General features: G+C 34.0%; 1 protein-coding gene across 2 annotated transcripts in view; it reads right to left on the bottom strand.

Moving 5' to 3' along the window:
- Positions 1-7,718: 7,718 nt before the first annotated feature.
- Positions 7,719-12,470, bottom strand: part of LOC118266983 (nitric oxide synthase-like protein) — a 127,714-nt gene continuing 122,962 nt past the window's right edge. For both annotated transcript variants that reach the window (XM_050702904.1, XM_035580679.2), the window contains 9 exons: positions 12,230-12,459; positions 11,508-11,756; positions 11,281-11,434; positions 11,003-11,172; positions 10,701-10,911; positions 10,321-10,408; positions 9,973-10,243; positions 9,565-9,756; positions 7,719-9,330 (listed from right to left, as the gene is read on the bottom strand). In XM_050702904.1, coding sequence (XP_050558861.1) covers positions 9,220-9,330; positions 9,565-9,756; positions 9,973-10,243; positions 10,321-10,408; positions 10,701-10,911; positions 11,003-11,172; positions 11,281-11,434; positions 11,508-11,756; positions 12,230-12,459 — 1,676 coding nt within the window. In that variant the 3' untranslated portion in view covers positions 7,719-9,219. The remainder of the gene's footprint in view (positions 9,331-9,564; positions 9,757-9,972; positions 10,244-10,320; positions 10,409-10,700; positions 10,912-11,002; positions 11,173-11,280; positions 11,435-11,507; positions 11,757-12,229; positions 12,460-12,470) is intronic.

Consider the following 12,470-nt stretch of genomic DNA (forward strand, 5'->3'; position numbering starts at 1 on the left):
ACTGGATGACGGATATTATCACGACAAATCAAGGTGACGTAGTATACGTAGGCTTTATCAGGTAGAACAACTACTATGATCGCTAATCCGGATTCGTGCGTAGTCGAAAATAATTAGAAAGCAATCACTGAGCTAGGAAGTTATGTTTGTCATTCATAATGTGTCGAATTGTCCCGAACATTGTTTTTGTACATTGACGTAAAGCCCATATTGAAAGGATCTAACGATGTTTGATATTTGGGTTTCAAGAGTATGTGAACTTAATTCCGTGTTTAGTTCGAGAGACATCTTCTGGGAATGTTGTAGTTTTCCATGTTGAAATTTTTATCCTGTATGTGGGATAAATAAAAATACCTTTTACGCAGTTTTGTAGCAGGTAGTTTCTTTGGTCCAATGACTTCTGTCATTGGATGTCACACCCTTGTTGAACTATATTCACATTTCTGCATATTTTTTTTGGAAAAACCAGTCATCAATTTGTATTCTCAGTACAGGATCGAAAATATTGAGATAGAGTACGGCTGGCATATTACCTAACAAAATCAAATCCGGGATATTGCGGGCGTTTGTGAGTTGTGATCTCATCTTAAACATCTTTGATTAATTCGAGATTAATTAATGTAGGTAGTTGACGTAATTACGTATGTATAGGTATGTTTTTAACCAAGCGCTTTGGAGAACATCCACTCACAAGGAAAACAGATGACCTGATTAAGGTCGCAGGGAGCCGCTGGATGCAGGTCGCTTCCAACCGGCCTATGATAAGTCATAAGAAGAGGCCTATGTTTAGCACTGGACATCATGTGTCTTATATAATAATATTGGTGAAGTTTTATATGAGACTGCTCTCTTTAATTTAAAGTCTGCACATAAGGAGGACTTAAAACTACATACTAGTGTTTACCATTGGTAGATGCAAGAACAATGCAAGTAACAAATGAATCAATTTTGTAAGTGAGGAGAGTGTGGGAGAGCCATGCTCCGATACGAATAGGTTGGCTCCCGGTGACACCACGGCCTCATAGAAAACCGACCTAAACCAACGCTTGCGTTGCGTTTCTTTGTGTGAGTGATGTTCCCTGAGGCCCAATTACCCCCTTCCCAATCCCCGATTCCCCAACAACCCTTAAACTCCTAACCCCCAAAAGGCCGGCAACGCACTTGTAACGCCTCTGTGGTTTCGGGTGTCCATGGGCGGCGGCGATTGCTTACTATCAGTGATCCGTCTGCTCATTTACCGGTTTATACCATATAAAGCCTCATCCCGAGTTACTTAACAATTGGAAAGTCTCCAAAGATAATTAAGATAATCATGAAAAACCAATGATGTTTCGGGTTTTTAAACAATCATCGATTGAGTAATCAACAAATTATTTAATTTATTCCAAAGCTTTACATTATTAATGAAAAAAATAAAATTCCTAATTTATGGACGAGCGTAAAATTATCATAAAATAACGTAATATAATTAAATGTTTTTCCCATACAATTTAAGTGTATACATATATTTTATAGTCACTATATTTTCCTCATATTGTTGGGTATGAATCATGAGTTAAGGCAAAGGTACCGTAATTCAGTGAATTTTTAGATGGATTGGATTAAATTCCAGCTTATAAAATGAGCAATATTCTTCAAACAATCATAAAAAACCAAGTATTAAAATTAGGGAAAAATACTAAACTTAAAGTTGACGGAAAGATCCAAATAATCAAGCTAAAGGATGATTTTTTTGTATCCCAACGCAAAATGCGATTTTACTACCGATTTCAGCCAAAAATCTTTAGATTAAGATCGATTTCTGAGATTAGTCGTTAGATCGATTCCACAGATTTTGTATTAAGATCGGTTGTTGTAATTGGCAGTAAATCGAATAATCCAAATCTTTATTTTAATTTAAAATACTGTTTCAAATTCTTTATTGATTTCTTTAATAATGATATATAGTTCTTATATAATATATGGGTAACAGTAAAAGACCGGGCACGCAACTTGGGTCTAATGACTAATGATAAATAAAGTTGCTAATTAGCACGCACTTATCGCATCGGGACTTAACAAGGAATGCGTATGCGCGGGAATCACCTACATGAGGTTACTCCCGGCGACCGAACAGCTAAAGTAAAGTGCGTTCACCCGCAGGTCCAGCTATCTTTTACTATGAAACTTCTTTATTACATTTTTAACTTTATTGTATTTATATAAAGTCGATAATCCAATTAATAAAATTGGCACATTGGTGTAGGTTGATCTGCTGGTGACTGTACCTTTACAATGACTAATCCAGGTACCTAATTACTTGTTCAATTACTACATTTGCTAAGGATTGTACATTATCCTTGTTAATTTTGTGTGGGTGTTCAATATTATTATGAAATTTATGTTTTTGTATTGTATTGTGTTTATTTATGTTAGGTTATCGAAGTAAAGTGTGATATACCTAGAAAAACTTACTTATTTTATTCAAAGGTTACTTAAATGATTGGTTTTATATTTTTTTTACATATTTATTATGGTTTATACATATAATGTATAACATAATATATGATGTATAACGTTATATTCCTTGAAGATAAACTTAACAATCTTATTTATTTTCAAATAAAGACAATACCAAAATATAAACACGCACATTTAAAACTTCCGTTTATCAATAAAAAGGATCAAAAAGTATTGCGAGAATCGGAAAAATGATTCAGTAACGTTATCAGCTAAAAATGTATTCCATGTTTCTGTTATCACACTCCATGATAATCACATAGAAAAGCTCTTTCATTGAAGTGGAAGTCACAGTGATTATTCATACCTAACTTAATGTCTAATTCACACCATCATTGTTTAACTTTAGTTTACTTTTAAACTTTAGTTCTTTTTTAGTTATACAGGTGCCCATTTGAAATTGTATGTTTTAAACTAACTATTATTGATTGCAAGCACGATTTATTCAGTATTGAGTTCAATTAACCGTAAAAGATTACAATGTTAGGCAGTCAAAGCTGTAAAAGTACCTTTTTGAGATCGACTTACTAATCAGACACTTACTTATTCACACAAGCATTTAAAAGATTCTTAGTATACATAGATTCGTTTAGAGATAAACTTCAAACATTTCCTTGTTTGATTCTATGAACATTTGTCATCTAAATGTCACTTAATACGTAATAGAAAGTGCATGACACCTTGAAATATCTACAGTACGAATAATTCTTAGACGTCAATGAACTTACTATGCACTTTTATTATCTACCCATATTGTGAAAGTAATTGTGACCATGAAAGCATTTTTTGTAGGTAATTTAATGTCATGTTCCTCGAAGAGTATTCTTTTTACCAGTTAAGTATGTCTTTGTACTTGCTTCACGTTTATAACTGTAAATGATTTATAACTAAATAAGTTTTTTACGTTTGTGAAATTATTACTATTGAGAAGACAATATAATTATGTAGCAATTATCCACATTTACTTTTACAAAATATCTTCTCAACCTCAATACTTTCAAATCAATATCGAAGACATTGCCTTAATACCAAATAGCCAGTTAAATCAAACGGATTCCATATAACAGGCTTTGAGCATTGTAGCTGTACTGATATGCAATTACTGTACCTAGGTATCCTATATAGGGTGCCTAAAAGCCCTGTCTGTAACAGACTATCCTATTACGCCGTGTCAGTTCGGTGATCACCTGAATCCAATGGACAGCATTTCCAAGAAGTTTGCTTGTTTGAACCGCTGTTTGATACATTTTCCTCATTGATGTATAGGTATTAGGTACTATACCTGAATAGTTTTTGTATTGCATCTAATTTTATTTGATACACAAAATGTTGAGGCATCGCAAGTGCGACTGCCGGACAAAGGATCTCGGGTTTGATTCCCGGGTCGGGCCAAGTATTACTGGACTTTTTTCGTTATTTCGAAAATTGCTCGGAGTCTGGAGTTATGCCCGGTATATGGCAATAGGCTCACCCCCTTTTACATACGACTTATAAAACAAAAGTGGGTGTACATCGTATAGTGGTATTACGTGCCGAAATGTGCACCTTTGCCTACCACTTCAGAGATAAAATGCGTGACGATAACAAAAAATGTCTTGTCAAAATTATGTAGGTTTGTTTTGTAATTAACTTAGTTTTTAGGTACGACTTACTATGGTAAAATGGTTCATAACAGTTTTTTGTAAATTCATAACATATTTTCTTATATTTTTTTATTTATGCTTTATTGTACACATTTAAGTAGCTTAGGTTACACACATTTTTAGTAGTATGCGTACAATGGGCAGTCTTATCACACAATGGTGATTTCTTCCAGACAACTTCCATGTTTAGTGTTCTAAAATTATGAAGCCCGTGTATTAGATTGCAGGCACAATAGGGATGATGACGGGGTATGAAAATTAAAAATCTATTTAGTCCGTCAGTTAGGTAATGAAAAAATATTAGACACGTATTTTTTTATTTTGTTATATAAGATAACAATGCTTACATAAAACGTGTCAAAGTTTAGGAGTGGGAGCTAACTACATCACTATTGAGTATAAAACGTAAGCAAAAGTGACGTCACGCGATATATCTTTGAAAGTATTTGTTTCCGAAAGAAAATAAAACGTGTCTAATGTTTTTAAAAAATCTACAAGACGAACTTTAAAATAAAAATTTGTCATCTAGCCTATTTCATGATGGATAAGAGCGATCGACTGATTTATTGGAATTTAGATTTCGAAATAACTTTTTTTTTAATAATAATAATAGCTACAAAGCTGGGGATTTTTTTTTTGGTTTTCTAAATACAATAATAAGGAAAATTAAATCTCCACCACCATTCTCTGAGTAGGTAAGTCTAAAGTCCTTAGGAACAGGTAATTTATTTTTAATAATTCTAATTATTAGTAACAATTGACGTCTTTAGGAGACAAGAATAGTACATGCGTAATACAGGTAGATGCCTAAACAAGTTTTGTTTATTTAGTTTCTTGACGTGAGTTATGGTATGATGTTATTTCTAAGTAAATGATTAAAAAACTGCATCAAATTAAATAAGGAAAAAATCTTGAAATGAGGAAATTCAGTCTGGAGAAATAGTTTTGTTTAATGAATTCATAGTCGATGTTTTCATATGGAATAAGCCGGCAAACGAGCAGACGGATCGCCTATGGACACTTAAAACACAGGCGTTACAACAAATACTCGAAAGTATTTGTTTCCGTAAGAAAATAAAAAATACGTGTCTAATGTTTTTAAATAATCTACAAAACGGACATTAAAATAAAAATTAATAATCTACCCTATTGTGAATTTGTAATTTGCAGAATGTTTTTAAAAAAACGATAACGGTAAAATGGGGTGAATAGAAACTCAGGGGGTAAATAGATTTTTTTTTATTAGGATTATTAGTTTGTTTTCATGTTTTTGGTTTTAATAGAGCATTTTTGGTTTTAATAATGAATCAATAAAAAATATTAAAATGGTGTAAACAGTTCTAAATTACGTGAAAACACAACAAAATGTTGTTCCTATTCACCCCTGATTTGTTTCTATTCACCCCGTTTTACGGTACATATATATTTAAGTACCTAATTGGTTGGTATATTTAAAAATTATTTTAGCTTATTTATATTTCAATAGATTACCTAAACAGAAAAAATCTTTACAACTTAATACCATTAATAACCAAATTAACCCCATAAAAATATTGTTTAAACTTGAATTAAACTCATGTCAAAGAAAACAACTGAGAGGTGCAGTCAACTGATTTTTTTAGCCGTAATCAGAGACATTTAATGAATATTTAAACTATTCCTTAGTAACGATTTTGTTTCGAAAAACAATTGTTAAGGAGTTTGTTAAGTAAGCATTAAATGATTCTGAGGCGCTTGGTTATAGGGATTGCAATCCGGTATCATTTTCAATCCGGCCGGATTTCACCGGATTGATGCTAATCCGGCCGGATCCGGACGGATCCGGCCGGATTTTAAAGTTACTTAGGGCCTAGTATTTAGTGGTTTTTAGTTTTGATAATAATGTATAAAAGAAAATAAAATACGTATTTATGGAAAATAAAATCACTTTTAATTATTTTTTCGGTATTAATTGTAATTTTTGGTACTATTTGTACTAAATTAAATTATGAAACTATTTTTAATAATAAAGTAATCAGTCTGACTCTCACTTATTGATGTACCCATTTATGTAAGTATCTGAAAGTACTTAAGTAATAATAATACTATTAAACTCTTATTAATAATCTACACAGTTATATAACAAAACAGTCTTTTAAATTTGTACTTATAAAATCAACAACTTCAGTTCATAATCCTAAGAAACAAAACAAGAAGCATTTATTTTTTGCAATGCAAAATTCAAATGAAAATTATTTCTGTGCCTGAAAAAACGATCTTAGAAAACAAATAGTGTTTATTGTACTGTCTCCTAGTCTGCTTCTGATGGCACTACAAATATAACCTGCGGCAGAAAAGGCCCTTGCTGCCTCAACACTGGTTGAAAAACCGCCAAATCGCCATCAGGTAACTGTAGATCAGCGAAATGTGTTTTCCTTTTACTCCTACTTCATACGCAGTCATTTCTTTTTTAAGTATTTTCTCATAATCTGTTTCTTTTTCGATCGCGTTCGCGTATTTTTTGCTTTACCGGATCCGCCACCGGATCCGGCGCCGACTCGCCGGATCCGGTAGGTCCAAAAACACGCCGGATCCGCCGGATTACCGGATCCGCCGGACCGGATTGCAATCCCTAGTTGGTTAGTCTTGAAATCAAACTTGACTGTTGAGAAAATATTCCTAGGATGCTTTAAGTACCTACTTTAAACAAGTACTTACAAGTAGGTAAGTACTAGAAATCTAACTGCTGGCCAGTAATATCCAAGTTTGATCTTTAGTACTGATAGTAAAATGTTGATGACCTGACCGGTTCTTAAGTGCCTTTTTAGAAACTGCAAGCATTCCAATTGCACATTCGACTGAGCTTGCACTAAAGCAACGCGGTATTATAAGTACCTATGAATTAATTTCGAAGATTAAAAAACGCTTGCCTGCACAAAGACTGCTTATAAAATTTTACTTCTGACATTCCCAGTTCGATTTCTGTATCATCAAAATATTAATGGATTTTCGCTTGTCGAAATTCGAAGAATCAAATCCAAATTTGCACTCCTTTTGTGGAATTAATCTAATCTTGTAATATGCTTCGCGTATGGTTTTATACAATGTTTGTGTCGATTGACAAGAATCGTATTTGCTTTTCTCAAATATTTTTTTTATGGTATAAGCCGGTAAATGAGTATACGGATCATCTGATGGTAAGTAATCGTCACCGCCCATGGACCCCCGAAATACCAGAGGCGTCACAAGTGCGTTACCGGCGTTTTGAGGGTTAGCAATCTAAGGGTTGTTGAGGAAGAGGGGTAAATAACACTGTAAAAATTGAATAACACTATGGCTGATGGGGTACGGCTGATTCATTTCAATTTCTGTATATACGTATGCCATCAGACTACCTTTAAACTTTCTCTTAGAGATATTTTTATTAACAGATAGTTAATGAGTAAAATGGTTCTCAGATTAAAATGGTGAAAAGTGAATGTACATTGTATAGCGGCATTACGTGCCGTAATGTCACCTCTGCCTACCCCTTCGGGGATAAAAAGCGTGACGTTGTGTGTGTGTGTGTGGGTCTCAGGTAAAAATAAAAATCCAAAATTCCGAAACGAAGGAACTTTATTTGGCCAATAACAGACAAATATTTTCGTAATCTTATAATTTCCATCTTTAGATATTTCCAAACAGTTTTCATTATTAGATGAAATAGTGCATTATGATAATATTTTGCGTGATATGAATTTTATAGAAACAACATTTAATATTAAATGTGCTTTCGATAAATTTAGAAGATATGAAAACCGTAAAATGTAGATATCCGGCAAAGACAGTTAATGCTATTTTAATATAGAAATATTAGGTAACATCAGAAAAGATTTTTTTATTTGTATATTAAATTCTCATAATACGAATAATAGAAAATATGAATACATTTCTTAAAAACTAGTTTAAGGATCACAAAGTCAACACTCACATCTATTAGTCAAATATCAAGGACATAAATATGAATAAAATACATTTGAATAAACATTATTATTATAGCTGCTCATATTTAGTATTATAATTTTATATAGATAATGCATTTAACATGGTCATTTGGTAATAAAAGGTTAAAGTTATAACACAATAGAATAACATTACATTATAAAATTAAAATTTTGTAAAAATCTTAAACAAAATAATAGAATATAGAAACATTGATGATTATAATAGAAATTAAAATAAATGTATTTACATTGATAGCATAAAATAATATAACTAGAACACGTTCTGTACAAAGTTTGGCAATAAAGGCATTACAACAAGTCCTGCTGTCGCAATATACATAGATTAGTCAACGAAAACACAATTTTGAAAATATATTTAACAACTAACTAGACTAGTTAAAATTTTCATACGATAATCTACCAACAAAATATATTTTAAAACTTCGTTAGCAATAAGTGGACAATACTTCATTTTATGACGTCAATGAAAGTCGTTATATATGTTATTTTTTTATATTTTATTAATATTAAATGGAATAAAATTACATCTAACTACTATGTAATTGGTAAATTCTTAATATGAAATGTTTCGAAGTTTATCGATACAATTCAAGGATTAAGAGTGCAATAAGAAGTGAAGGTAGGAGATGAGATGGGAATGCATTTTGTGCGTTATCAAATATAGATTTAAATCACCCTGCATGGAATCAATTTAAAACAACTTTATAAATATAAAACACATCCCAGGTGCCAGTGAACATTAGCATAGAAAATTAATACTGCAATGGAATGTAAATGTAACCAGTGAAGACTATGTACAATATATTTTTTCACGCACAACCTATGTATCGGCCACGGGCCTAAATAAACTCGTGCTTGACAAAAGCCAAAGTAGAGTAATTGACTTACATTAACCAGAAATATCAGCAATATAAATTGACGCAGCTAAAATTCTCGCAAATTTAGAAGCTGATAAATTTGAGATCGATGATGACATTAAAACCAATAAAGCACTCGATTACTTGAATGAAGTAATTAAGTTACACGTAGCTGATGAAGTTGCGAAGCTAGTGAGGCTAGGTGTGCGAGCTGGGATGAAAGCGTGAGGACCGGCGTCATGGCTGCGCCGCCACGCGGTTCCTGCGAGCTGACTCTCGGGACGCTGAGTGTACTTCCGCGGTGCGCAGCGTGATGCCGAAGATATCTTCGTGGTAGCGGTTCTCCTCCTAACAAAAGATAAATAAACTTGACATACCTGATACGAAGAAAATTGATCTTGACAAATTAATAAACGCTAATAAAGACGTAAAAGGATAGATCTCCCTCCAGATGGACAGCCAACATCATCAAAACTATGAACAGCTTTCTTATGAAGGTCTTTTGTAACAAACGTCTTTCAACTTAAAGCTACTACGAAAAATACCAGTTTAGGAATAGGAACTATAAAAATGTTTACAAACCTTCAACATGTACATAAAGCTCTGCACTTGCTCATCCGTCATGTTGCTATGTTTCTTAATGATTCCTTTCAGCTTCTGGTGAACATCTTCGGCCATTTTACAATCTCCACAAACGTAGAAGTGAGCTCCCCGATTTACCAACAGGTCATTAATTTCGACTCCTTCTTGTTCAGCTAATTCTTGAACGTACATCTAAAAGAAGTTAATATTAGTAGGTACCCTTACAGTGCAATCTTAATTCTTATAAAAGTTATGTACAAATACTCAACCGCTACTAAATTTTAAGATGCTCTCAAGCCTAATTCTGTCGCTACCAATTCTTTACAAAATGACAGAGATAGTACGATATTTAAGTACAACTTAAAATTGGGTAGCATTTCAGTATTCGGGAATTAGTCTTGAACTTACTTTGGGAATATCCCTCTCCCTAGACAAGGCCAGGAAAACTTTGGTAAGAACGCCATCATTCAGCGCCTGTTGTTTCTCTTCGCGGTACAAGTCCATACTCTTTGTTCGGCATCCGAAGAACAGCCAAACTGGGCCAGTAGTTGGACGCTTACGAGAGTTCATTTGAGCTCGGCGATGATGCCAGAATCCACGGAATGGAGCGATACCAGTTCCAGGGCCTATCAGTATCAGAGGTACCGACAAGTCTTCAGGAAGGTGGAAGTTCGGAGCACTAAAAGAAAAAACAAAGTTATAAAACATCTGTACAAAATGTTTATTAAATGCAATAAAAATAAAATTGTTTTATACCTTCTAACAAATAGATAAACTTCGTCGCCTGGCTGACGATCCATGAGATAATTTGAGCAAACGCCATAATGGAGAGGTCCTTCACCATCTGTTTGAATATGACATCATTGTTTTACTACAACTAACCGCATCATAAATAGAAAATCATAAATATAACACTGATTAACCTTTTCATGTAGCTACTAACGCCGACTCATCTATCAGATTGTTTGGAGCGGACGTCGTTTAACTTAAATTTAGATCATATTGTAAACTAGATTTCAATGGAATTACCGATGTCAGTGTATGTGGGAATCAGCAGTAATAAACTATGAGACATTAATGCATTACATTGTTTACAGCAAAGGTGTTAAAATTATGTTTTTACTCATAGTACTAACCTTGAGTTCGGTATTGAACTACGGCGACTGTCAAGTGAAGACGTTTTGGATGAGCAATTGGAGATGACGAAATGGAGTAGAATCTTGGTTGCAGAGGTGACAGTAGTGCAGCAAGCAAAGATGCACTGGGTCTAGCTGATTTGAATTGCTCTAGTACTTCAGATACAGTTGGGAAATAGAAATGACGCCAATCTTCGTAGGCTCCCGGCTCCTATAGTAATAATTAAAACACATTTTTCAATTAAAGTGATTGAGAGCACGAAAGCAGATTTCCAAATACTAGTTCAAATGGGGATACTTACCGTTGCAAGAGCATTAAGTTGGTTGCGCTCTGCTTCATCTTCACACGTTTTGGCTAGGTATTGTAGTAAGATGGTGGTTGGTGGTGTTGTGATGTCCAAGAAACGAGTGAATAGTTCTCGAACACTCATCACTGGGAGCTTCTCATGTGGCTCCCAAGATTTTACTGGACCTGTATCAAATGTACACCATCTATGAATATCTTTAACAATTTACTTGAGCGTATAAACAATTTGACGATCAACAAGAAGATGCTTTTTCTGTGGATAAATGTTCTTACCGCTTGACGTATGGGTCTCCTTCATAAGTTGAAGTTGCATAGGTTTGTCGTAATCGTCAACATCCTTCAGTCTAACCAGTATGCTCTCAACAACGTCCTTACGATTGCATGCTATAATGCCAACATGATCGCCTGGATCATATTTTATCTCTTCCTACAATGGAACATTTATTTTAATGACACTGTTGTATTTTACAAGTAGTCTCTAGAATTTAAGTTCGTTTTACCTTTGGTTCCATATCAAGGAAGATGGTTGATCTTTCAGTAGACCCATCACCCAAGTCTTTATTAGCTTTAACAGTGCATTGTACGATCTTTTTATTTGATGCCATCTGTAAAGCATTCTGTAGACTTGGTGGGGCAGTTTCTGGAGCCGCAAAGCGCACAGTTTCTTCGCTAAGAGCAACGGTACCAAGAGCTCTCTTAGCTTCTTGCAATGTTTCGTCATCGTCCAAACAGAATGTTTCGCATGAAACCTGCAATTATTTGTACATTAGCAGCAACAATAGAGTTAACATTAGATTTGGTCATTAATATACATTTATTTAATTGCATTATGTCATCTATATTTAGTTTCCTTGATAGAAATAGCGAGGCCATTGTACTTCTTAATTTAACTTGTCTTGATAAAATAAATAAATGGTTTAAATTGAAACATTAAGGAACCGTTAAATAGATCTTTTCATTATTATTTTTCAAATTCCTTTATCATGTTCCCAAAATCAACATGATATCATAACTGCATCAGACTAGTTTCCAAAAATCAATAGTAAAAAATCCTCTTTGGTGAATTCTAGTAAATCACTATCCACTCGAACCTAAATTCTTCCATTAAGACGATGATATCAGTGTACAAAAACTACAACAGCTGTAACTCCTAATAACATTATTCAATAGCCACGAGACATTAGTCGCGGTACTGATTCGTCACGATTAATTTCCCACTTACGTTAAAGACGCTAGAGGCCCACTTCCGGAAGGCCTGGTCTTGTCCGCACATCTCATCACCAGTCTCAAGGTCATGGATTCGTTCCCCACCGAGGTCACCCAGCAACTTGTCCACGTATTTACCGAAGTTACAGAAATTCGGGTATGCACTCGAACCCAGAGCAAATACTGCAAAACGGACGTTGCTCAAGGGACCGAAACTGTCGATGGATGTGGCGTCTGTTGTGCTGCCTAAAATGTAA

The sequence above is a fragment of the Spodoptera frugiperda genome, chromosome 23 (assembly GCF_023101765.2).
Source record: "Spodoptera frugiperda isolate SF20-4 chromosome 23, AGI-APGP_CSIRO_Sfru_2.0, whole genome shotgun sequence".
NCBI lineage: Eukaryota > Metazoa > Arthropoda > Insecta > Lepidoptera > Noctuidae > Spodoptera > Spodoptera frugiperda.